The sequence below is a fragment of the Penicillium solitum genome, assembly GCF_028829755.1.
Source record: "Penicillium solitum strain IBT 25940 chromosome Unknown utg000005l_segment0_segment0, whole genome shotgun sequence".
NCBI classification, from domain to species: Eukaryota; Fungi; Ascomycota; class Eurotiomycetes; order Eurotiales; family Aspergillaceae; genus Penicillium; species Penicillium solitum.
In genome coordinates this window covers 1,208,416-1,233,755 of record NW_027072125.1, presented here as the reverse complement: position 1 = coordinate 1,233,755, position 25,340 = coordinate 1,208,416, and the positions used below count along the sequence as shown (strand labels likewise).

Here is a 25,340-nt window from a genome sequence, read left to right as displayed (position 1 = left end):
GCTAGGAGCTCGCTGTACCAAAGTAAGCACAGGAGTCATAGTGAGTCTCAAACCACGGGTCCCCACGATGAGGCTGAGCGCATGATCGGGCACCAGGATAGGCTTAGTCTCTCTGCTCATCGTATGTTGTACATTATTGCTAGCCCTATTTTGTAGAGACAAGTTGGGCCTACAGACTCTTTGGCTTTTTGTCAGCTCAATCTATAAACAAAATATAAGGGATGTTGGTCTCTTGTCGGTTATATACTTTCCATTCTATATCAGCGGTTCCACCTTTGGATGACATGGTCGGATGATATATATATAGCCTTGCAATTTAAGTTATGTACATTGAACAGTTCAGTCTGAACTCTGTAGCCCAAATAAGGAAGAAAATAGACGACAGTAGTATTCCCAAGTGTTGCAAGACAAAACAGCTATCCTCTGTGGATAACTCAACCATAGAACTGCGATTCTATCGCATCCCACATTCAATGGGTGTTTCCCACCTGTGGTCGCAACTTGCACTGTGTTTTGGGCGAGAGATGATTGTGCTTGAACCTGGACCTAGGAGAATGATCAATAAGCAGAGAGGGCCAGAAATTGACGGGCCTATCTATATTCGCTGCAATTGTCGTGGGACTCGATTAATAAGAGCATTCCTACCCCAACTCATCATTTCTACCCTCTTTTCCTTCGTTGTATGTCAGAATCAAGGAATGAACTTGTGGCGGAATATTTACATATTATCTTTTGTTACGCTTCGATTAGGTGATCTAATGACCTATCTAGGTAGGTTCTTCGTGACTGTATTATTCAAGCTTATGTCAATTCTGATGTGGTCCAGATTATCAAGAAAGTCATTGGCTAAGATAGGTATGTATGTAACCCCAAGTCAGGATCGTATCGCAATGAAGAGCTAATTAGCATTTGAACACTGGGAACCCCGAAAACTTTGGCCATAAGCCCGCCAATAAGCGATGCTAATTGAGCCCAGTCAATCCATTCAAAGCAAAAATCCAAGCCACCAACGCCATATCAATGAGAGTGAACACGAAACAAAATGGCTAGCAAAATAGTCCGGCCGCATGATTAGAAGATGCTGTTCACGATGTTGGAGCCAACAGTAGCACCGGCACCGAAGATTGCTAGTATCAAGTTAGAAAACCAAATAATGAGTATTGAAAGTATACAAGACGTACCAGCATTGCCCAGTTTCTTTCCGAACTTCTTGCCTCCTTCCTCGATCTTGTTCTTCTTTGGGTCCTCGGGGTTCTCAGGCTGTCCACTCTGGCTGACTGCAAGAGGCATGTTTCCATAGTTTGTAGGCGGGGGCGAAGAAACACCAGCCTTCTCATTCACAATGTTCACATAGCTTCGAGGGAAGATACCCTCCTGGCCAGTCCGCTCGTTGCGACCACGCCACCCTGTTTATCATTAGCTTCGTATCCATATCAGGGAAAAGGGGAATATCATACAGTCGTCATTCATGTGCTCGGTAATCTGGATGCGATCCTGCGGCTGCAAGGCCAAGTCACCGGCATCGGTAGGTGAGTATGCGTACATGGCCGAGGCGACACCGAGGACCGGCGGGACTTGGGGATAAGCTGGAGGGGCCTGCGGGGGCTGGCTTGCATATTGATTCTGCGCGTAGGCCTTCTCATTCACCGACGCATTGGCCATTTGCGAGACAGGAGGCGAGTATGAGGGCGTGTAGGGGGCCGGAGGGGGCTGTGCTTGAACTGGAACATGTTGAGCTGGCGCAGGCTGTGCCTGCTGTCGGGCCGGCGATGGTGATGCGTGCGCCGCCCGAGAGGCCTCGGGATCGGTGGGTAGCTGTGATAGAATGGAGGAGAGCTGGCGGGGAGTGATCACAGAGGCATCGGCGAGGAATTCCAGTTCCTGGATGGTGTTGAATTAGTACCTGGATCGTATTTCAGGAACAGGATGCCGGGAAGCCATACCGTCCGGACCATGCGGAGCGACCGGGTGGTCATCGCAGACGCGAACTCGCTGGGGGCCGCCATTATGAAAAGACGCGGGTTGTAGAGGTTGAAGGCGACAATTGCAGAATGACAAAAGACGTGAAAAGGCCAAGAGTAGGGAGGGTCGGGAGACACAGGGGGTTGTTACAAAGTAGGTCGGGTGTTATTAAGTAGCCTAAATCACCTGGCATCTGGCCAAGATCTCAGAATCTCCGCCTCGACATTGACTTAACATTTACATCAACTGTTCACAATCATCAATTCCCTATCTAATTCAAATCTCTAAATAGATTGGATTGCCTCTTGTACCCAGTCTCGGCTTTTCTTTTGTCGATTTGATGAATTGATCTAAAAATATATATAAATGTGTCAAGAGTGGAATCCATCTGGACCTCAACACCAAGTGCAATATAAAACACCTCTCTGTGTTCAATCTGAAACTCAACCTTAGGGAGGCCAATTCCTTGAAATATTCACCATTCTATAACAGCAAGAGTCTCCATCTGCCTGCAACAATGCCACCACCATCAATCTGCCAAGATAGACCATATGGTTGTCATAGCCGCGAGTTCCGTTGATCTCAGACATGTTCCACACCCCCGACCCTAGTGCAGGAGAGAACGCATATTCCTGATCCAAACTTGTCTATCTCCTCATCCTTGCTAGGGTACAATGAATCCTGCATCCCACAGCCCCAAAATAAGAAGTGAAAGTGCCCAAAAATATGACGATAGCCCGATAACCAACCATTCCACACCACTAACATTCCTCCTTCCCCTCCCCGCATATCAGCTATCTTATATGTATTTAATTCCCCTAAGCCCCTCATGCATCAAGGATAAGTTACGCGCCGGTCAAAGAAAAGCCCCCATCGAGATCCGCAGTCCGTGGTATAGCGCCATGCGGGCCGGCACTAGTGCAGTGACAACGGGGGCACTCGTCAGCACAGCCCGCGCTTACACGCCTGCACTAGGTAGCTTAGTGAGTTTCAGACCCCGACAAGATTAAAGCCATGGCTACGGAGTACAGTGTTCTTGATATCATTAGCTGGCGCTCTATTATTGCCACGGGCGAGGCGCCTCGCGAACATGGGGGCTCTGTACTTCGCTCTGAATCGAGTGAGGATCGGCAAAAGATGTCCATCGATGGCGCATGGATGATGGAGGGGTGTTCTCTTAAGAGAGGGCGGGTTGGGCGGTTGTTTGAAGATTTTCTGTTAATTCTGTGAGTTTTACCATATGGTCTATGTTTTATTATGAATTGATGTGTTATGATTTATGATGCTTTCTATGATGTTTTCTATACTGTTTTTTATATCTTTGTTTCCTCTTGTTAAGGCTGATGATTGGGATGATTTCACGAATAATCTTGCTACCGACTTGGTATGTTTATATTGATATTGTCTGAATCAGACAGGCCTCGAGTGGATGTGCTAATATTTCGATCAAAGGCTCCTTTAATTACCTTGTTCGGTGAACGACTTACGAAACAATTTCTCTCTGAATCCATCAGAACTCTCGATAATGTCATCTTCGCCCTTTCACCGCTAGGAGTCTTGACTTCCGTTGTGTCGGTAATCAGGATATGCGGAAGTTCTTCCCTCAGGGCATTCGTCGGACGAGCACAAGAAGGTCCCGCTGAAGCCGAAAGCGAACTCCTTCCTTGCGTATCGGAATCAACTGCGGAACTCTTCAACGATGGTGGTATTACACGAGTCTTTGGCCGGCCTAAGATCGTTGAGATAGTTGCTTGGGAGGATGTGGACCATAAGACTGGAGAAAAGGGGACAAAGATTGGCACTTTAAAAGATGCCCTTGAAAAAAAGGCTTGGTCTTGCAATAGCAAAATTTCACCCAGTGAACTACCTGAACTGGACATTCCTAATCTGTCATTGAACATGGGAATTAAGAGGAGAGATCCATTTTGGTTTAATTGTGCTGCAATACTTGGTGGTATATTACAGTGTGGTGAGTACTTCTCCTTCTTTGAGCCCGAAATGAGACTGACGATCTGACTAAGGCACTATTATGTACGCTGTACTCACGGTGTTTGTGTATCCCCAGCATTTCCAGAAAGACGACAAAGCTGTCGCTTCATACGCATTCCCACTCTATCTCATCGGGACAACGCTTCTGTTTCTCGGAATGTTCTTCTGCGCATTCATCATGGAGCGGTCCTCAAAGGAGTTCTACCTCAAAGCAGAAAAGCCAAGCAAGATATACTGGTTGCAGCCCGGTAACCAAGATGTGGGCGACCAGGTCTTCAATGCTTTCTTGGCTGTCAGTGAAGAATTGGGTCCTTCATTGACAGCCAAGAAACCTGGTTATATTAAATCGATCAGAGATCGAAGATTTGACAGAAAGTATTTGGAGATTTACTCGACCCTCGCATCGACAATTTTGGGATTCATCTTCCAATTCATCGGACTGAGAGGCCTCCATGCATCCGTCATCCTAGCCCAGCTGGGATCGACATTTCTAATGGCTATTATACGTACTTGTCTGCGCACAGAAAGAATGACGCCCGACGAAAATAAGATTAAAGACGACCGGGACCTCATGGCCCACAAACAGCAGGAGCTAGACCGCTTCGCCTTTTATCTCGAAAAAGTTGAGTATTTTAATATGGCCTCGCTGCCTGATCGGCCTGCCACGATTCCTTCGCCAACGTTAATGCCTCACATTGAAGCGCCATTGGCGAGACAGTTGATTCACACACGAACTCAGCTGGCCAATCTCACATCCAACTCAGACCAGAGCATAAACGCTGCCTGGGATGAGATGCCTATTCGACAAATGGCTCACAAACTCGCACAAACGATCGAGTCGACGATGGATTTGATCTCCGGCTGGGGAGTTGACCTCGGGAAGACCTTTGAGTTTCGACTTGGCTTCGAGTGCAGGAGCTCTTCCCAAGGTTCTGTCACACAATCTCCAGGACCATATTCAATTGGTCTCATGCGTTGTGGTGATGCTCTTCGATGGAAAATGGAAGTCAACGAGCTGGAAGCAATATTAGGCCTGTGGACTTGGTCTTTGTATAACTCCGATGATGATTCTAGGTTTTCGCGACTCTTCCGTCTTGTTGGACTGAGCGAGGAAGAGGCAAGCAAGGAGGAGACCTACCTTTATTTCCACAAGTGGATATTTCGACAAACAGAGGCCCGACTAGTCCCATCCGACCTGGTTGATGACTCCCGACGACTATTCGGCTTTGAGCCTAAAGAAGGTCTCCCCTTGGGGGATTTTCTCGCTATCAGGACTGAGAATGAATTAGAGACAATGGCTGCCCAAGATATCTTCATTCAATTTCTCAAAGAAGTTTGCCTCAACGTGAAGGAGCTGGGTGGAGAAGTCGATGTCGTCTCTGGTATACAGAACTCGCTTTTGGGTTCCAGTACGCGAATTGATGAACTGGTATCCTGCTTTGAGAACCATTCTCTTGGGTCAAGGGAGGATGCATTGCTATGCATTGTTCCTGTTTTGAGGAGCCGAAACCTTTTGCCTGATCTTGCAGCTGACTGCGCTAAAGTCAGAGCGCGGAGAGAACAGCTCATAAGTCAGGGAAAATGGCAAGATGCATTTGCATTGCTTCGTTGGCTCTGCCAACGGTCAGAAGGTTCCCAATTCCAACGGTCAGTCTACGAGCTGGGTTGTCTTTGCCGCCGAGCATTATTGAACAATAACGAAACTATTCGCAATGACGGGTTTGCACAGCTTTGCAAGCTTCTCAACTCAGACATAAGAGAGGAGTTTCTCCAAGCACAGAAAATATCGCTGCCTTCTGATTGGACCACATCACAAGATGGTATTGAATGGTGGCGCTCGTTCTCCAGCGAACTAGGCTGGACTGCATGGTGTATTTCCACGAAAGTGCCGGGAATGAACTTCATGCAACTAGCTTTGAAGTCACTCAACGCACCAGAGAGCTTGCCTGGTTTGGTCGGAACCAACCAGGACCTAGAAGCAACCCAAACTGGAATCCGCGCTATGCAAGATTGGCTCACGGTGCGGGATTTTGAAAATACCGGGTTCAAACGGTCAGGAGAAGATGAGGACGACCAATGGTGTTTTGACTGGGCCGTCGAAAACAAATACCACGGCCTAGTTTATTTCCTTTTGTTGAAATGGATGGAGATGAGCGAGCAAATCCCGGCCCTTATCGCACTTGGATACTTTCTCGCAGCCAGCAAACACTCCCATTTTGCTATGCGGGTCCTTCTTCGACAGGGTGCCGACATTGATTCCCCTGATGTAAATGGTTGTCCGGCGTTATTTAACCAAGCGGTAGTTGGAAACGTGGAGGGAATAGTGATGCTGTTGGATAATGGCGCTGATCCTAATGGCAGTAACAACGCCCCCCACGCAAGGCCACTGATCGCATCGGTATATGGAGGACATATTACCGCCACGGCATCACTTCTTGAATACGGAGCCAATGCGAACATGGTGGACCAGCATGGGATGACGGCGTTGTGGTGGGCAATGGCTAGTGACCATATTGATATTGTTGAGCTGCTTTTATCCAGTGGTGCAGGGACAGAGTCGGTCGGGTCTGATGGCTCAACCGCACTTATTTGGGCTTCAACAGATAAAAGTCTTGCTATCCTCGAGTTGTTGATAAAGCATGGAGCGAATATCAATGCGCAAGACACAGACGGGGAAACTGCACTTATGCGGGCAGCGTCTAGAGAACATTCAGTCCCAGTCCTTCGGTTACTACTGGACAACGGAGCTGATGCTCGTATGAAAGACGACAGGGGGCGTACGGCCCTGGATATGGCAAAAGAAGCGAACTTCTATGAGGCCATAGCCATACTGGAGCCATAAGTTCGAAATTTGCTGGCATCATGGCTACCTGATGGGGCTCCAGGATCCCCTTGATAGATGGTTTCTTGTATCTTCCTAGCTAGCTAGTCATTATGCACGATTTGTGCTCTAAATCGTTTTGCCATCATAAGTGATTCTATCAAGGATATTCATTCTAAGGGTATTTTGGAGTAGCATAATATGAAGCAATAAGAATATCACACTACTTGCGGCTACATTTTGAGCACCGCAGTCAAGCCTGGGTTGCTGCAAAAATGTACAAGTGTCCCTACCACGCTATAATGCAATCAATCCGTCATCATACCGGGTATACTACTCACCGTCTGGCGGAATATTCAAAGGTAACATTGAGTCCCCGGGCTCACAGTCATCGGACTCTCAAAGTTTCTTTCCTCTTGGCCTCTATGGAGTATTAGAGAGTGGCCAATGAAGATTGCTGGTCGACTCGGGTGTTCTCTGGAACTGACCTATCAAGTTGTGCAGGGGGCACAGAGGAGGGGCAGCTAAGCGCTCGGCGGGGATGAGCATGCAGTAGTCGGATGTGACTGGGAGTACATGATAATAAATTAACTCTCTATCACTGAGTCCTTTCTGTCACACAGGTGATCGCTTCCTATGCCAATTCTGGTCTAATTATAGCCCTGGACGTTCTAGTGCGGAGTTGAAGTTGTGCTCTTTAAAACGAATGGCCCGCTGCTCCTCCCGGACAGCTTCTTCTCCAGCCCTGATAACCCTCCCGCTTATGATTTTCAAAATAATATCTCACCCGAAAAGAAAGTAATTGCAATTTTGATTGCATTCGTGAACATATACCTTGTTTACATACACTTCATCGTTTCCTACCCCGCAACCCAAGAAGCTGGTGAGTACCATTCGACAACAGCTGGAATGTCATTCTAATCATTGAGCAGCTCCATTCAATTGACCTTCATACGTATTGATTTTCATCATGTCACAGCAACATGAATATCCCCCTCCGCCTATGTCTGGTAAGTACACAACTCTTAGGAAACACGTACAGGCCGACTGATTTTAATAGCTCCTCCAACTCAGACATGTAATTAATATGGATGCCCTCAGTCCCAATAAATGTCATACTAATGCCCCGAGTAGCATTTACACCACCCAATCAACCATACTTCGCTCAACCCCCCAGGCAAACACCTCCGATAAATGGGGGTTATCCAGTGAGCCCACCACCAAACAAACATGCTTATTCCAATGGGGGATATCCAGCTCCCCCATCAGCCAGTCCGCCACCCCGTGATCAGATTGCCGAGCGAAACCAGGCAGCATTCAATCAAAACCAGTCTCTTGGCCGGCTCTCAATTTCATCTCAAACTCCACCGTCAGTAACGATGGAAAAGATTCCCGGAGGTGCACCGGCGTACGGAAAGTTTGTCGGAGTACAATCGAACAATGCGGACGATGTTGGGACATTCAATGGAGGCAGTTACAGAATCAGCCACCGGGATACCAACTCAATTTTGACAGTGCAATTGGCAATGGGTTGTCCTTTGACTGTTAGGCCAGGTAAGAGAATACTTCGATAGATCCCTGTCCACTGTGTCGCTTTCATTCGTTCGTTAGTGTCCAAGTAAACTTACCTTGCAACAGGTGCAATGATTTCAATGTCACCAACGATAACCCTGAGAGGAAGCATATCCTTCTCGTTCAAGAAATTTATCATTGGTGGCAGCATGACCATGTCGCACTACACAGGCCCGGGTGAGCTGCTCCTTGCGCCCCCTATGTTGGGAGATATTATCGTCCATGAGATCAATGCAGGAGACAAATGGAATGTCGGAAGGGACTCCTTCCTAGCCCACACTTCTGGTGTTCATCACGAATACAAGCCTCAGGGATTGAGCAAAGGATTCTTTTCCGGAGAAGGATTTTTCATTTACGAGTTCACGGGCCAGGGATTGTTCTGGCTGCAAAGCTTTGGAGCAATCATCAAGAAAGACGTAAGTCCATCCCATCCTGCTGTTTATGTCATTACTCTGCTGATACATCTTTATAATACAGCTTGTGGAAGGGGAGGCTTACTTTATCGACAATGGCCACCTTGTTGCATGGAACTGCGAATACGACATCGAGCGGGTTGCTTCTGGCGGTCTGCTTTCTAGTTTCAGTTCTGGTGAAGGACTGGCTTGCAAATTCAAAGGCCCTGGAACAGTTTATCTGCAAACCAGAAACCTCAATGCCTTTGCTGCCCAGATGAAGATCAGCACCGCCAGTGGTTGAGATTCTCGCGCTTTAGTCCAGTTGGACAAACCCAGAGCGAGCAAGTTGCAGTTGGAGGCTCGACACTTTGATTTCATTTCCGCCAAATATGTTTTGCTTCCCAATCTGACATCAGCCGACGTGCTGTTGTTGTATACTTACCCTATGCCTCAGGTGAAGGCCCAATCGCGAGCAGGTCTCCATCTTATATCAATTTGCTATGTTACAGGCGAATGCCCTGGTCATATCAGTACATTTTATGTCGAACTATTGTGTTTTCTTTCTCTCGCAGCGTTATCATTCAAATTTCAATCAAGTGTGAAATTCTACTTACGAGCTTGTGTTGGTGTCACTCCGTCAAAGTTCTATAAAAGAAGCAGCCGATACCCCTTGTAGACCTTTGATGCCTGCTCAACTAGATTGGGGAACAGAGCCCACACATACTGAATAAGCCATTATCCGCCGAAGAGCAGATCAGACTCGTAAACAATAATTCCCCGGATGGTTTAACGAAGGTAAAATAAACGTTGTCAGAGTGGACGATTCTACCCCCATCCTAAACGTTCGCCTATATTCAAGATCATACAGCCTCGAAGGCAAGATATAGTGATATCAGTCCATTTCATGCGAAAGTACTTTTTATTCTTCAAATCGTTTCCTCATCTCAAGCCCGTGAGGGTAAAAATCAAAGCAACAGTGCCATATTTCCACCCGGCAAAAGCTCTAGTAAGTGACACGCCATAAGGAAGAGATAAAAACAAGCCCTTCCTTCGCAAATTGCCAGCACAACTCCATTCGCTTAGCCCACACGCTTTCTGCGGCCGATCTGGGAACGGAAACCGGTCTTGATGGCGGCGACGGAACGACGGGATCCACAGGAGTTGCAAGTAACGAAATACAGACGGTTCTCTCCCTTGTTGAGCTCGGTGTCGGGGCTGCGGCACGTCTTGCATGTGACGTACTCAACAATATAGCGACGCAGAACGGATTCGATACCCTTCTGTTGGAATCTTCCCTTGATGACCAGACGACGGCTACCGTCGACACTGCCTGATGTACCGAGTTCGGCGAACAGGAATTGGGTGCAGTGCTCCTCGCTAATTAGGGACAAATACAGTTAGAAAGGAGATCTCAACGAATAAATGGGGGAAAGGAGTATAACGAACCTTCGCTTCATGCGCTTGCAGATATCGGCGATGTTGGCGAAAATGGTACGACGGTTACCTTCACGCAGGCACTGGGGCGGGGGGATCTTGTAGGACTTGGCGCCGCTAGACAGAAGGTCGGGGTGGTGGCTCTCGATGAGGGAGAAGAAGCGGGAGACGAGGAGCGAGTAGGGGATGGCTTGTGTGGCGTCGTGTGCCCAGATACCGGTGCCGGCCTCGAGATCACCCTCGGGCAGCTCCTCGGGCTGATCCTCGCCAGCCTCCTCAGCAATACCAGCCTCAGCGAGCTTGGCATCGAAGTCGTTGGGGTCGGCCTTCTTAGACTTGCTGCTGCTCTTCTTTTTCTTCTTCAGGGCGGAGGGATCGAATTCGCCATCGGCGGCGGCGGGGGCTTCCTCGTCATCGCCAGCGTCGGCGGTCTTAGACTTCTTGGAGGACTTCTTCTTTTTTGAGAGACCCTTGAACATCTCGGTGACTTCGTCGACATCCTTCTCTGTATATTCAAGAGATCGTTAGTGGGGCTGAGGCAAAAGCGACCTGGGGGGACTGGGCCTGGGATCGAAGAGCTATTGCATACCGCCTGTGGGCTTCTCAGCCGGAGGGGCGTCTGTGACTTGGCCGTTGGTATCCATGATGACTGATCCTTCGCTGAATGCGACCGACTTGCGCTGTTTAGTTTCGATTTCCTGAGCGGAGCGGCAAAAAGCGGTGTTAGTTCTGAGAAAAAAGAGAAAAAGCAGAAGATATCGTATAGCCTGGCTTTTCAATAAAAAGTACCAGTCCTTAACCCGGGCTCAACAATGTGTGTTCTTGGATCACTGAGGTTGGCGGCCGAGGGGTCGATATTGTGCAGACTCAAAGAAAATGTGGGAGGGTCGGTAAAAAGACAAGGGTGTGTGACGTACAGCGTCCGCCATGTTTCGAGGCTTCAAAGATGCTATTCGCTCCACCACGATTTGTTGGAGAGGAGTTCAGGTTGTTGTGAATGTAAAGAGCTAGAGCAAGAGTTGTAAGATGTCAAAATTATCGCTGGAATCTGATATCGCCAGGCCTGAAGGTGATTCTGTTATCGCGGTACGGGCACGTGACACTCAACTGAGTCACCAGATTACACGGTCACGTGCTGGTGATTACGGAGCTTAGCGGTGCCGGTCGATCAAGGCAAACACCTGGTTGCTCTCACATTTACGTATAACCGCAGTAGGCAGGCCGCTGCTTGATCAACATCGCTTCCCCTCATCTCGTCACCCTCACGTCTCTTCACAGCAATCTCCACCATGTCTTTCCCTTCTCCAGACAGCTCGAACCCGTCATTCTCGATGTCCGCGTACATGGTCCCCTCCCGACAGAACTCATACTCCGAGTCCGACGATGAGCTCGCCTCCCTCCCTTCAGAATCTACAAACGAGTCCGACTTGGATACCTTGTCTGAATATTCCTCCGATGCTGAGGCAGAATGGCAAGAAAGTATTGAACAACTGGAGATGCTTCTGAGTATGGTCCTGGTACCCTTCATTGGGAAATACCTAGGGCGACGATGCGCATATTGGAGTACGTGACACCAACAGGCTTCACGATCTTTGTATACAAAAGAACAAATTACTAATTTATTGTTCTTTAGGTTGGACGCGATTCATGCAGTGGCAGTACCCCGTTGAAATTGTGATGCAGAACCCGGCCGCATTCAAGGCAGCAGGTGTGATCGAGGCGGCTGCGACTCTATGATAGATTATAGTCCCAATCGCCTTGTAAGCACTTGCTGCATGTCATTTTTTTATAAAGCGTGCCATTGTCAACCGTACCATCCCCACCTCTCAGCGTTCGAATCCCTATACAAGACCGACCCGACTTATTTTCGTGGACTCCACAACATATCCACGACCTCAAAAGCTACAAGATTGCCTCATCAAAGTCAAATTCCAAAAAATTCTTGCGCTGGTTGTATCTGGCGTTGCACGGGGACCCGGAATTGAACCCAGTGTTGTTTTTCTCTGGCCTTCGATCACCGTGGTTCACAGTTGTTCTTCGTCCAACGGCGGCATATATGGATAGGTCAGCTCCATAGCTTGAATAGAGACAGGGATTTGGATTTGAGCCATCTGATGATTTGTTTAATTTCCCTGTCCAAGACTGTTATATACCCAATGAATTCAACCCTCATCAAGATCGATAAACCAGCGCAACAGTATGCCGTCCAAACCATTACTGACTTGCATATTCTATTTGGTGGCTGAAATGTTAGGGGGATTGATTTAGATATAATGCGTCAAGTCAATCTCGGACTGAATTGACCCAATCATTGTTACTGGCTCTGGCCTGATCATACGACTCCGAAGGGGGGGGAGGTTGCCCTCATACACACTATCTTGAATTTCAAAATACTTAGAATCTCTATTGACAGCTGAATTCAAGCTAGCTAGGTATGTACATGGGGCTGGCGATGCTTTGTTTTGATATGGTTGATGATTGATGCAAATGTGATCAAGCTTTCTATTGACGCTTTTGACTATCCAATTTAATACTCATGTTGCCGATGAAAATCAATAAAGTTTGTTCTGTCGCCAGAAATCAGATAACCCTGGAGGCTGACTCTGTTGCGTATCGATTTCAGTTGATGCGCGCGGCTGTGACCGGCCGTGTCCAGTAGTCAGCCATGGCAAGTCATTGTTCTGACCAACAGAAGGATCGTCCGAATGACTCGTGGGTAGTTCGTGTTGGAAAGAAGGCTCAGGTGGTCTTTCATCATACCGGTCTTGTATGATGTCCCGGGAGACCGTTGCCAAATGCTCTGGGTCGCCCGTCTCTACCTGTCGGGTAGGAATGTCGGACTCTGGACTATCCGGAAGCTCATTGCTATTTAGTTCGGGGGATTCAAGTAACTGCTGTAAGTTTGATGCAACTTTCGCCGCGATTTCAGGGCGCACAATGGCACGGTAAGCAGCATCCAGTGTGCGATAGAACACATCATCATCATCGAGTCGACCCGGCTCATAGAACTCGGTGTCAGACATAGGGGGCTGTTTGACATCTGGCACGGATGCGGGGAAAAGGATTGCATCCTCTGCTGATTCCTGGGGGAAAGGCTCATGCTGATCTTGGTTCAATATGTCTATGAAACGATCTGAGCTGGTTGATGCCCTGGAAACCTCCAAATTTACACAACCCGGTTCATCTGAAGCTTGAAGTGGTCGGTCTGACCGTTGCTCGAGGACGGAAAGTTGTTCGGGTGGATCGTCGTTCACACTGCGAGCAGTTTCACAAGCGATGTTCGAACCCGGGGATTGTTTGGACATTTCATTTTGCACGCTACCGACATTGACAATATCCAAATGGTCTGGTGCAATGATCTCGGAAACCTCCTGTGGAGCGGCTTCGGCTGCAGCTGGTTGCCTCATGTTGGCTTCGGGCGAAACTCGCTTTTTGTTACCGGCTTCATTTGACCATGCTGCCTTTCTCTCCTCCAACAGTTCCCATAATTCAGCGAGACTCCAATACCGTCTGGCCAAAACGGTGTTTGTGATCTCAGAGAATAGCTCTTGGGGGTATACTCCGACATGCAGTAGGTTCAGCAGGTGTTGTTCGAGGGCATCGCTTTGTTCAGTGGTGTCGACTTCAGTCCCCGTCCAAGTGTATGGAATAGACGATGATTCATTTGTTATCTTCCTTCGTTTACTGTGAGACACGGGGGAAGCACTACGAGAGTCCCTGGAAACTGCGGAAATCTCGCTGGCGGGCGCCTTATCAAACGTGAACAACGGCGTGAGTGAGGCGCCAAGTTGGCGTTTCACACCAAGCAACTTGTTGTTTGAGCGAGACATGTCAAGTTTGGTGTCGTTTTCAGTATCATCGAACTGTAGCGCTTGTGGATGGTACTCTTCGTACTGTCCATCCAGAGTGTCCCTGGCGGTCGATGTGGGATACGGGCTGAGATAATTCCTCCGGGACAGAAAATTCATCTCAGAAAATGCAAGATCAGATTCTGCGGCAAAATTATGTGAGTTGATGGTTGCTTCAGGTTTTGCAAGAGCTGACGGGGTATTTCCGTGGTGATTCATTATAGAAGAAGATCGTCCTTTGCTGAAGATACCCAGGTTCATGTTGCTGCGCAGCTATTCGGAGTAAGTAACATGCAGCAAGACTGAGCAGAAGCCTACTTACTGTCAATCTGTTTCCTGTGATATTGATGGCATGGAAGTCCTCATTCATGGTATGCCTCCTGCCCCGGGGTTTCTTGGTTCTTCCTTTGCGAGACTGCGACTTGGTCTCCACAGCCGATGATGGGCCTTTGTAGTCATAACGATCCTCGCGAGTCTTGTGTCTGAGTCTTAACTCGTAACTCTGTCGAGATCTCTTGTGGCTCTCATTCCCTGGTATGGTCTCGTGAGTGGACGGTGCTTTGGTTTCCTCAAGGTGACTCGAAGCTCTCTTCCTGCTAGCCGAATGTCCATTCCCAGGCATACTGTCGGATATCTCAAGTGGGATGCGGATTCGTGGTATGCTCGTTGCAAGAGCTGTATCCTTCATCTGTGCCTGGTTCTCAGCTAAAGCTCTGTTAGCACGAAGCTTCATGTTTCTTGCACAACATGCCTTCATCTTGGTGGTGACTTTGTTCCTGATCCTCCACAGTGGAAAGCCACTGATAAATTGGATTATTGCTCTCCATCAAGAAAGTTCCTAACTCTGAGACTGGGTTGTATCTGCAGAAATGCAAATGTAGACTGGGGAGGGCGATTATGTTGTTGACAGAGTGAGGTGATATATGAAAAGCACACAAATTATGTCACCGCTGAGGAAAGCGCGACCATCTCAACTTCTTCCGGCTGTATTTTCATTGTTTCTTCATTTTTTTCATAAATTCCCAATGTTTGCTCTTTTGATGCGCGCTCTCTCTCCCCCGCTCTCTCGGCCCTTGCATTGGAATAATTGCTTGAGTCAGTTTATCTATGATTTACTTCTGCTCAAATGTTTTGCCATGCCCCATACATGCTCTTCCATCAACTCGAGATGCCAACATTGTATAGACGCGACCTTTACGCTGATCCCCATCTCCCGGGATCTCTCCCGGCATATGGAGCACACGGCCCACGGACCAAGCCGCATGTGGGCCTACGGCGCACTGCCCCTCTGGTCGAATACACGCACGTGCAAAACCACTTTTGCGATGATGGCTAGGTCCGAGAGGCTAGACCCATGGCAGTAATTGAATGCAGATCTCAGTCTGTATTGCTAGGTCATTCTCAACTGTTCCAAGGTTAGCAGTCAGTTCCGGACCGAATGAGGAGAAAAATCCACAATGCATAAACACGCATACAGCCAATCATGCATAGACCTGCGAGGTACGGGGTCTACCAAAATTCCACAGTCCACGCATGGAGACTCCACCCAAGGTAGAGTTGCTTTCACGAATGGATTTATATCCGGGCTCTCGTGGACAAGAAGTACGGGTTTAGTCTGTACCCCGTGTATGGATTCGCAACAGAATCTTTAGAATCCAGGTGCTAATCCAGCCCTATGAAACCCAACACCGAAACCTTTTGCATTTTCAATCAAGTGAGGGGCAAACAAAGGTACATCAGCCGTTGCCCTTAGTGCCGCCAATCCAAACGGAGCCTCGGATACCATCTGATTGATCACTGACAAGCCCGACCCGCAATTCAATCAGCTCAAGGTTTAGGCCCGTGGGACTGGCTTTGGCGTGTTTATCTCTGCAGCATCCCCCCCCCCCCCCCCCCCTTCCCCCACTTCGGAGTACTCTTGAGGTTAAGCCCGGACTTTCCTCGCTGTAGTCAAGCTCCCAGACAAAGACACAGTAAGCAGTAATGAATTATTCTCGTTGTGGGCTTGCCGTTGGCGTCCGACCAGTGGAAAATTCCCGGCAATGTGGAAGCCCTAACGCAGTGTGATTGTTACACGGGACTGGCTGACTCGCCTCTTAACCACTAGGATCTCCCTGTCATCTCCCAGCCCGGACGGATTCCGATTTTTATCCTTCCTTTCTTTTCGATCATCTCCTTTTTTTCAACCCTCATCTTCTCATCCTCGGATCAAGTCAGCTCAAGCGTTGTCTTTCTTCCAGCTTCCTTTGTTAGGTCTTTATCACGATGTCTAAGCTCTTTGTTCAGTATGTATTTTCTATCTAAGAACATACTTGTGCTAGTAGGAGCCAGTCTAACCGTTGCTGCGATGAAATTTAGCGGCCTTTCTTGGCATACTAGCGATGACACCTTGCGCGAGGGTTTCCAGCAATTTGGCGAGATCCAGGAAGCCGTCAGTCTGCCATGACCAATGTACACTTCATATTAATTGAGCTTCTCCTGACTCTAATGGCTACAGATTGTTGTGAAGGACCGTGCGACTTTGCGTAGTCGCGGCTTCGGCTTTGTCCGCTTTGCTACTGATGCCGAGGCAGATGCTGCTTTGGAGACCATGAACAATCAAGAGTAATCTATCAACCTCACATTCATCTTGAGTTCAAGAGAAATCTCATATGTTGTTCAGATTTGACGGACGGGTCATTCGCGTTGACAAGGCGTTCGATCGCCCCCAACGCCCCGAAGGTGGCTTCCAGGGCCGTGGTGGATACAATTCTCAGCCCCAGTCCAGTTACCCAAGTGCAGGTGCAGGTGGTGCGGGTGGCTACGCTGGCTACAACAATGGCGGGTACAACAATGGCGCTGCTGCCGGTGGATACGGCGGGGGCTACAACCGTGGTGGTTACAACAACTATGCCCCTGGCGGTCCCGCTGGTTACGGCGCAGGTGGTCCCGGCGGTTATGGTTAGTTTTATTTATTTGGACTTTTCTTTTGCTTTTTTTGCTAATAAATTATATAGGTGGTGGCCCAAATACCGGATATGGCGGTGGCGGAGGTGAGCTATTCTGTTATCTCGATGGCGACATTTACTAACATCCAAAAGGCTGGCGCGGGAACAGCCACGAGCAGGCTCCTCAAGACGGTCACCATTAGATGATGTCTTTTCATTTCCTCTCTATGTGCCTTTCTTCTTCGGGAATTCTTTCTAAAAGAAGTGACGATCTACGACGACCGGAATATGGTGGAAAATGAATTGGGAATAGCGGGGTGCTACCCTAGTCTTGAATTTTGTATCGGGGGATTGTTATTTTTCTTTACGCTCGACTCGTTAGGAAGGGAATATGGGTTTTTTGGCTCGGGCTTTGGCTTTATTGGTTGCAGATTTGAGCTTCTATACGATTGCGTTTCGACCTATCTCGCCTAATAATCGTTTGAGGTCATGTTTCTCTTTGGCAGACAGACCCATGTGGTTTCAGATCTGCAATGCCTGTTTGCGTTTCACGACATGTCCTTCCTATAACAGGGCACACAGCAGAAGACCAGTGATTTGATGAATATTTAAGCATAATTTGAGTCTATCTAGCAAGGGCTACGGGTGACGAACCGAACTATGTACCACAACCACAAGGTTTTTTTTTCAGGGAAAAATCAGGCATTGCCTGCCGCGTCTACCTAATGTTCTATTATTTTGGGCAACAGTTATACTCATGCGAGACAAAATTCCCGTTGGGTATCCTTACTTCATAGTAGGAATAGTCTGAGATATGTACCTAATGTACTCTATAGGAAGATCGGACAAAACCAGAGTTACTTCAGAGCCCATACACTCTATAGTGCGGAAACAGTGTATTTGCTACTGCCAGAAGCATACATACTTAGCGGGAGAGTAAACAGTTTATGTGGGCTTATTGTAGTGGTTCGATTCATCGCTCGCAGAGGATATTGATAGTTGTACCACCATCTTTCGAAGGAAGAAGAATCTACACCATCTGCTCAATCACCTCTTTCACGATCTATACATTCTACTAGGCAGATATGTAACCTATACTATGTGGCAGCATAAACATTAAAGTCATCAACATAGCCCCAGCCCATACATCTCATTCAATCGTCGCACGACCATTCTCACGATCAGACTCTTCAGCGGAGCGCTCCAAAGACCTAGTCACCTTCAACTCTGCCTCCTCCTCTTCAGCCTCCGCAAGTCCCTCAGTCTCAATAGCCTTAACCCTCTTAACCAGATCAGTAACATGAACATCCGCAGTCCCAAGCCCAAGCCCCCCAAGAGCCTTCTCCAATAAGAACAAATACTCAGAACCCTTCCCACTCAATCCATGCCCAGCACTAATAACCTGCGCCACATTCTGCGGCTCGCGTTCAGCTGGGTCACGCAGAAACTGCGGGTTAGTCGGCTGGCCGACGTAGAGCATGCAGATGATTGGAGAGGACCCGGTCGAGCCGGCAGCTCCTTCGACGTCTACTGTTGGGTGGAAGGGCGTGTAGTGCGCGCTGTACCCGTCGATCTCACGCTCGTCGAGGTAGTCGTGGACTTCTTCGGCGTGGGAGGCTGGGATATGGTATGCTGCGCCCCAGACTTTGCCTGTGGTGGATGCTTCGGATTCTAGGTGGGCAAGCTAAGGACATGTTAATTTGGCTGTGTGAAATAGGGCGGATAGGGGACATACCGGGTCGTCTAAGGTCTCCCAGAAGGTTCGCTCGATTACGGTGACTACTCGGCCCGGTTTTTCGGGGGTGCCGCGGTGATCGGTACTTTGGGAGCATGTTAGTGCTTGGCGGTTCTTATCAGGTTTGAATGGCTGTGCTTGTATATTGAGCACACTCAACGACATACCTAGCCTAGAATTCATGGAACTGATGTTAGTATAGTTATTTCAAACATGGGCGTATATAAAGCCCCTTCCTCAGGTGAAGAGCTCACGCACCTGCCAGAAACGCCGCACATAGCCATTAATATAACCCGGTACGCGCTGGTCTAGACGCTATAGTTAGTTGATTTATTCTTGATCGGAGGCGACCACTATGAGGTCTCGTTTTAGTGCTGCCTTTGAGCACTTTCATATGCCAGTCTCGCGTACCATAATGTGGAGGCGGTTTCCAGATCAAACTCCTATATACACAATCAGTATTCGATATTCGACGCCTCGGCAACACCATTCCAGAACAATGAATGAACGCACCCATAACCAAATACCCAGAGATCGCCCTTAGGAAAATGATTCTTCCACGTCCGACCGTCCGGATGGACCTGATGTCCTTGTGCAACGGCAGCCATATCAAATATACCAAAGCCAAATGCGCTGCAATGAGTTTATTGGCTGCACTTTTCAACCTTCCCGAGATCCGGAGAGGGGATGTGGATTAATAATTCGCTCCGGCGACGACCCCTGGGCTAGCTAGTATTTGCGGGGAGCAGCGAGTCAACTTCAGAGAAGAAAATTTAGGACTCGAACTGTTTGATAAGGTGGAAGGCTGTTATAAATTGAATTTGATCACAATTGTATGAACATTCGAAATGTTGAAGTGGCCCAAAATTGTCCATACACATTTTGTTTGCATTGTTTGTTCTTGGGCATCCCGCCATCTGCGCGCTGGATGAGACACCCCAACACTTTCAATGTAGGATAGACAAGCCCTGAGATGGTCTATACATAGAGTGAATCAATATATTCATATTCATTATCCGAACAGAAGATGCCTGATAATGTGGGATCATATTCATGTGAGACGTTGGCTCCTGTCTTGAAAAATGTCTTCTTAGACTTCCTTTCAACGGAAGGGTCCAGTTCAAGCAAAACATGGTAGAAATGAAGATTACAGATGCATATTCTTCTGGAACGAGTGATGAACTGTAGATCCAGCTTACTACTAACTTGACGGCACTCGACAGCTGCTTGTTGCCGCTCAGCTTGTCAACTTTGCTCTTTGATGCATCGAGCATATGTTCAGCTTCCAAACGCCCCTGGGAGCCGATGAGTTTGAGCCTGAGACCTCCAATGCCTCGTGCTATTGGTCTGGTATGGGCTCTAAAAATTTTTGATGGCTACACAAACCCATTGCTCCTGTCGCCGAGACTCCCTTATATACAAATCCTCTCTATCTTCCTCTCTTCAGCAAAAAGGCCATGTCGATCAAAATTCCGTCTCTGAGCAAGATACTTAATCTGAGCTGCAGACGCGGGGACCCTTCATCTCAATCGCAACAGACTGAACACAAGATATCCGGGTGGCAGCCCTCCTACCTTCGGCCACGAGTGTTGATCATATTCGTGATCACATTCTGCGCAGTCATAGCTGCCCTCGAAGCACTCAACCATGTCTCCCAAGTTCACAATGGGATTGCCTCGTCAAACGAAAGCCGCCACTATCTCTGGACCTACGGACCCACTGCCATCTTCTCTGTTCTCGCTGCTTTCTGGTCGCGTGTTGAATTTCAAGTGAAGCAAAGAGCGCCATAGAAGTCGATGGCTGAGAAACCCGTGGAGGCCAGGGAATCCATTCTGTTGGACTATGTATCCGAGATACAGCTGGCGTCGATGGCCAAAGCCATAAGAAACAAGCACTTTGACGTGGCAGCTGGAGTTTCCTGCTCTATGCTTCTGCGTTTCTTGGTCATTTTCTCGGCGGCTCTCTTTTCATTGCAAACGGCTCAAGTGCATTTATCATCGGTCCCAATTCAATTCTTGTATATTTTCAGCGCAAAGAACTTCACTTTCAATGCTCCCGGAGCCCAGGCATTCGATATTCTCAATCGCATCCTGTTCGAGAACGGCACTTATCCCGAAGGTACCAATGCAGACCTTGCCTTCCAGCAATTTTCAGCCCCAAGCCTTGCTCCAAATTCCATAATTTATGCACCCGTGGATGGTATGATGGCAGACTTGGGCTGTGAAACTACCAGCATCGACATAGAGAAGTGACATGTGACGAATATAGCTGGCCACAGCCATCATTCAAGCACCCGGGAATCTAACTGGGTTAATTTGATGACTTCGTCATGCACAATCTCTAACGTGGCCCTCAATTCTGCGTTGGGTGGTTTAACCCCCTACGTTGCGAGGTTCGCTTCTGGTCAATATGATGATTCAAGTGCCGAGGATGGTATGCGGATCGTGGTCCCATTGGCCGAGATTAGTCTGGGCAAGCTGGCTCAAAATATATCCACCTTGACTGAAACCGACACAATGGTAGAGGTGATAATTAATCGCTCAGTTCAGCTGATCTGTAATCCGACATACTCGCTTGTAAAACTGCAAGCTGAAACCAATACCAGCCAATCCTCGTCACCTGTTAATCTGAGAAGAAGAATCGGACCCGAACGCTCTGTCCTGCCAAATCTGACCGCATGGGATATTGCGAAGGCTGTCCTTTCGGATTCTTCTTCTCGCAGCTCATTCGCGAGACCGAATTATAATCACAACCTGTTCCACGCCACCGATGATCCACTCCAAAATAAGACATATGTCGATGTTGCCGTGTAACTTGGCGTGCAGCTTACTGGAATCACTGGCGATATTGACAAACTCTTCGAAGATGGTGTACTCAACAATACGGCATCTTCCTACTATCGCGCGATGTCTGCCCAGCTTATGAACAAGGGGTTGGCACAGCGAAATCAGTCAACAGCCGTCGGCCACGCTTTTGTGAATCATAATCGAATTATCATGACACAGCTCTCACTTCGTGTGATGGAGGTTTGCTTGATACTCGGGATCTTGCTAGCCCTGTCCATGATCTTTCTGGGGCCTCGCACGGCTATCGCACCTTGGAACCCGACTTCTACTTCATCTGTTGCTTCCATTGTGGCAAAAAGCAATGGAATTTGTCAATCGCCTCGCGGGACCGGTACGGCTCCATCAGATGCGCTCCATGATAGTCTGAAAGAGCTGCACTACTATTCTCAACTTACGCCTAAGGGCTTCTTGATCAAGACAGAATGTAATGATATCAAAAGCCTCGATGACCAAGAGAACCACATGCCGGCATGGGCACCATTTCCTGGTCTCATTGCCCGAGGCGTGGTTTTCATTGCAGTCGCTTTACTTATTGCGGCCTTGGAGATTGCACTGCATGTCTCGCAAAAGAACGATGGACTGGCAAATGTCTCCTCCAATGAACACCAGCATTACCTGTGGACGATTCTTCCCTCGCTAGTCATGGCTAGCGTTGGCCTTCTCTTCGGAAGAATGAACTTCAACACCCGAAGTCTCGCACCATACGCGCAGTTGAAACGGCGTACCGGTGCGCTATTCAAGGAATCCATGACGATGGATTATCTAGATTCACTCACCACCACCAACATCATCCGTTCAATCCGTGCAAGGCACTTTGCTGTTCTGGCTACTACATTAGCTGCCTTGGTCAGCTCGTTCCTACTCATCGTCGCAAGCGGCTTGTACTCTGCAATCGAGGTACCGCACCAAATAAGTATGAATTTCACCCCAGAGACCACCTTTTACAGAGGAAATTCAGCAGACAGTAATCAAATCTCCGGCATGGTTGTTGCCAAAGAGATTCTTCAGAAGAATCTGACTTTCCCCCGCTGGACCTACGATGAGCTTGCATTCCCCGAGCTTTCCATGGATATGCCGAGCAATGAGACAGAGAATTTGTACGTAGACATTCGGATGCCTGCCTTAAGAGCCGCTCCCGCTTGTTATTTTCAAACGGGCAGCCAACTTCAGTGGAATTTCACCAAGGTCAATCATGGCAACGAGTTAGTCTACCAACTCAGCGTTCTTGCGCCCAGCATGCCATGTTCTCTGACAGACCAGGACATGGGATCGACATCTTTGACTTCTTCACCGGTTTTACTCAAATCTCAAGGCCCTTTCGGGCAATCAAGGATTCTCCCATGCAGCAACAATTTCAGTGCCAACACCGCAACCTTGTATATCTGGGGAAATATCGAGAACGATTCCGCGGAGAAGATAAGTGCGATGACGTGTATTGAAGCTGCGGAAACAGTCGACACCCCGACGCGATTCCAGCTGACTGGCTTCGATATTACCGACGACCATCCCCCAATCCCTGACGATTCATCCGCGAGATCAGCCCCAAATTTTGGTGTCCCGTGGATCAGTTGGAATAATCTCCACGTCACAGGTGATATAGCCAAGAACTCAAACTTGGATGGGTTCTTCACGGCGCTGGTTATGGGAAAATATGCGATCCCAGCCGAGAACCTCTTAAACCCAAACTCCAGCGACATGGTCATCAAGGCAATCAATCGCCAGGATAGGATTCTCAGAGCACAGGTATTCAGCGATTACTCTCGCAGTGCGGCAAACGGCACGCTGGGACATACCCACCTGCCCGGGAACATCACGATGCCGAACCGACTGCGTTTGTCGCAAGACGCAGTGTCAACACGCGTTCTTGAAGCACTACTCGCTTCTAACCTCATTCTAGGTATCGTCGGTTCCATCCTCATGAACACTGATCACGTATTGCCAAAGAACCCGTTCAGCATTGCCGCTGTCGCAAGTCTTCTTGCCGACTCAAATATTCTCGCTCGATATGAGACGGTTATGGGTGATCCGAATGAACAGTCCCTTGGTCATGCTTTCTTTTCCCGTTGTCGCTTCTTTCTTGGATTCAAGGAGGATATGTCTGATCAGGCGGATCCTTGGCAGATATCAGAAGATTCGGGTTGCCAAAAGTACTGTATATACCTTTCAGAGCGGGGTGGTGAGACTATATGGGGTAATGCGTGGGTGTGAGCGAGGAAGGAATTTCGGGCAAAAGAAACTAGGGTTGAAGAGCGGATGGTATGAGCCTTTGACTTGAAGAAGCTGTGGACAGACCTTACTTGCTTATCTATGTACGCATCATGCGAATTACTAAAACGTTGATATTTCCTTCTTATTCATATTGGCATCGATGATCTGCACTATGGCAATGGTCAACGTATAAGAAACGGACCATACTCGGCAAATTTCGATATTCGGTAATCCTACTACTACCATTAGGTCATTTTGTGTGTTGCGACACAGAACATCTATACATAGTTTATTTTACGTATGTACTAGTTACACACACTGCCTTCTTGCCTGCCAAGTGCACCCCCAATCGTCACATCCTTATCGTATCCTTATCGCTTATCGCCATCGCTATCGTTTATCAAGCATAATGTTATCGACCTCTTTTTCTCCCGCAAACAACCATCAGACGCGCCTCGGACGCTTGGTATTTTCCTTATTTGAATTTCTTTTTTGAAGCTTTTGAATCAATTTTTCTATCATGGCAGCCCTCCTTCGTCTCCTTAAGATGCAGTACACCCCTCCCATCGATCCCAAAGGCGTGTCCTTCGCTGGCAAGATCGTCATTTTGACAGGTGCCACTTCGGGTCTTGGCTTCGAAGCTGCCATCAAAATCCTCAATCTCGGCGTCGAGTCTCTCATAATCGGATCTCGCAATGTGGAAAAAGGCAACAAGGCCAAAGCCGACCTCGAAAAGGCCACTAACCGAGGCAACGTGGTCAAAGTATGGGAACTCGAGATGAACAGCTTCCAAAGCGTCAGAGGCTTCGCTGAACGCGTCAATCGCGAGCTTGACCGTGTCGATATCGCATTGCTTAATGCTGGTCTTTGGAATCGAGAATACAATCAATCTTCCGAGGCCTGGGAAGAGACTCTACAAGTCAACACGCTATCGACCTCGATGTTGGCCTTACTTCTACTTCCCAAGCTAAAGAAAAGCTCCTATCCCGAAAGCCCCGCCCACCTGACCGTCGTTTCAAGTCAACAATTTGTTCGCGTTAAGGCTGAAAGCGTCCAGACCGATGACTCGCTGCTTGCTCACGTGAACGACCCGGCCAACTTCAAGGGCCCCAAGCAGTACGGCATTTCGAAGCTTTTACTTGAATTCGTGATTAAGAATATCGCCAATATGGCGCGCGACAACGACGGCACTCATACCCTCATTGTTAATACCGTCAGCCCTGGGCTGTGCATCTCGGCTTTGGGTCGTCAGTACACTCATTGGTGGGAGAAGTGTTTCGTTTGGGTTATGCACAAATTGTTCGCTCGGACCACGGAGCAAGGAAGCCGTTCACTAGTTAGCGCGACTCTCCTTGGAGTTGAATCACAGGGAAAATGCTGGCGCAGTGGGGGATATCTTGAGTAAGACAATCTTTCATTGCATTTTGGTGTTACCATTGCTAACTATCTTATAGCGAGTCAACTGCGCTGACGACTGGTCTGGAAGGAGAGGAACTTCAGGAAAAGGCTTGGGGGGAGATCATCGCTGTGCTGGAGGAGGAAGCGCCCGAGTTGTCTCTCATCTCTCGTGGCCTGTACCAGGGCGTTTAAATGTTTATGGCGC

The 25,340-nt window shown here is 48.3% G+C and overlaps 11 protein-coding genes across 11 annotated transcripts; 7 read left to right on the top strand and 4 right to left on the bottom strand.

Moving 5' to 3' along the window:
• Nucleotides 1–1,071: 1,071 nt before the first annotated feature.
• On the bottom strand, nucleotides 1,072–2,006 carry N7455_008083 (SH3 domain-containing protein; the record flags this gene model as incomplete). The annotated part of the gene is made up of 4 exons (XM_040955618.2): nucleotides 1,072–1,127; nucleotides 1,182–1,406; nucleotides 1,458–1,881; nucleotides 1,944–2,006. The coding sequence occupies 4 exons, from the start codon at nucleotides 2,004–2,006 to the stop codon at nucleotides 1,072–1,074; spliced, it is 768 nt and encodes a 255-aa protein (XP_040813850.2).
• A 1,985-nt stretch (nucleotides 2,007–3,991) lies between these two features.
• On the top strand, nucleotides 3,992–6,793 carry N7455_008082 (ankyrin repeat domain-containing protein; the record flags this gene model as incomplete). Its single annotated transcript, XM_040955644.2, has 1 exon — nucleotides 3,992–6,793. One exon carries the CDS (start codon nucleotides 3,992–3,994, stop codon nucleotides 6,791–6,793), a length of 2,802 nt encoding a protein of 933 aa, XP_040813950.2.
• A 949-nt stretch (nucleotides 6,794–7,742) lies between these two features.
• Nucleotides 7,743–9,040, top strand: N7455_008081 (AIM24 family protein; the record flags this gene model as incomplete). The annotated part of the gene is made up of 4 exons (XM_065605803.1): nucleotides 7,743–7,782; nucleotides 7,874–8,326; nucleotides 8,411–8,760; nucleotides 8,822–9,040. The coding sequence occupies 4 exons, from the start codon at nucleotides 7,743–7,745 to the stop codon at nucleotides 9,038–9,040; spliced, it is 1,062 nt and encodes a 353-aa protein (XP_065460752.1).
• A 599-nt stretch (nucleotides 9,041–9,639) lies between these two features.
• On the bottom strand, nucleotides 9,640–11,199 carry N7455_008080 (translation initiation factor eIF2 subunit beta). Its single transcript, XM_040955707.2, has 3 exons — nucleotides 10,763–11,199; nucleotides 10,186–10,678; nucleotides 9,640–10,116 (listed from the first exon to the last, which is right to left on the bottom strand). Exons 1-3 carry the CDS (start codon nucleotides 10,815–10,817, stop codon nucleotides 9,819–9,821), a joined length of 846 nt encoding a protein of 281 aa, XP_040813901.1. The 5' UTR covers nucleotides 10,818–11,199; the 3' UTR covers nucleotides 9,640–9,818.
• A 164-nt stretch (nucleotides 11,200–11,363) lies between these two features.
• On the top strand, nucleotides 11,364–12,385 carry N7455_008079 (uncharacterized protein). The gene is made up of 2 exons (XM_040955557.2): nucleotides 11,364–11,736; nucleotides 11,807–12,385. The coding sequence occupies exons 1-2, from the start codon at nucleotides 11,463–11,465 to the stop codon at nucleotides 11,908–11,910; spliced, it is 378 nt and encodes a 125-aa protein (XP_040813891.1). The 5' UTR covers nucleotides 11,364–11,462; the 3' UTR covers nucleotides 11,911–12,385.
• A 340-nt stretch (nucleotides 12,386–12,725) lies between these two features.
• Nucleotides 12,726–14,754, bottom strand: N7455_008078 (uncharacterized protein; the record flags this gene model as incomplete). The annotated part of the gene is made up of 2 exons (XM_040955524.2): nucleotides 12,726–14,294; nucleotides 14,344–14,754. 2 exons carry the CDS (start codon nucleotides 14,752–14,754, stop codon nucleotides 12,726–12,728), a joined length of 1,980 nt encoding a protein of 659 aa, XP_040813969.2.
• A 1,532-nt stretch (nucleotides 14,755–16,286) lies between these two features.
• On the top strand, nucleotides 16,287–17,151 carry N7455_008077 (RNA recognition motif domain-containing protein; the record flags this gene model as incomplete). Its single annotated transcript, XM_040955638.2, has 6 exons — nucleotides 16,287–16,306; nucleotides 16,380–16,452; nucleotides 16,519–16,625; nucleotides 16,684–16,961; nucleotides 17,018–17,053; nucleotides 17,102–17,151. 6 exons carry the CDS (start codon nucleotides 16,287–16,289, stop codon nucleotides 17,149–17,151), a joined length of 564 nt encoding a protein of 187 aa, XP_040814004.1.
• A 947-nt stretch (nucleotides 17,152–18,098) lies between these two features.
• On the bottom strand, nucleotides 18,099–19,291 carry N7455_008076 (gamma-glutamylcyclotransferase; the record flags this gene model as incomplete). Its single annotated transcript, XM_065605802.1, has 6 exons — nucleotides 18,099–18,632; nucleotides 18,684–18,768; nucleotides 18,851–18,855; nucleotides 18,942–18,991; nucleotides 19,095–19,126; nucleotides 19,197–19,291. 6 exons carry the CDS (start codon nucleotides 19,289–19,291, stop codon nucleotides 18,099–18,101), a joined length of 801 nt encoding a protein of 266 aa, XP_065460751.1.
• Nucleotides 19,292–20,140: 849 nt separating this feature from the next.
• Nucleotides 20,141–21,496, top strand: N7455_008075 (DUF3433 domain-containing protein; the record flags this gene model as incomplete). Its single annotated transcript, XM_065605801.1, has 3 exons — nucleotides 20,141–20,440; nucleotides 20,501–20,882; nucleotides 20,952–21,496. 3 exons carry the CDS (start codon nucleotides 20,141–20,143, stop codon nucleotides 21,494–21,496), a joined length of 1,227 nt encoding a protein of 408 aa, XP_065460750.1.
• A 93-nt stretch (nucleotides 21,497–21,589) lies between these two features.
• Nucleotides 21,590–23,737, top strand: N7455_008074 (DUF3433 domain-containing protein; the record flags this gene model as incomplete). Its single annotated transcript, XM_040955687.2, has 1 exon — nucleotides 21,590–23,737. One exon carries the CDS (start codon nucleotides 21,590–21,592, stop codon nucleotides 23,735–23,737), a length of 2,148 nt encoding a protein of 715 aa, XP_040813929.2.
• A 520-nt stretch (nucleotides 23,738–24,257) lies between these two features.
• On the top strand, nucleotides 24,258–25,327 carry N7455_008073 (putative short-chain dehydrogenase/reductase family protein; the record flags this gene model as incomplete). Its single annotated transcript, XM_040955580.2, has 2 exons — nucleotides 24,258–25,138; nucleotides 25,192–25,327. 2 exons carry the CDS (start codon nucleotides 24,258–24,260, stop codon nucleotides 25,325–25,327), a joined length of 1,017 nt encoding a protein of 338 aa, XP_040813915.2.
• Between the last annotated feature and the right edge of the window lie 13 nt (nucleotides 25,328–25,340).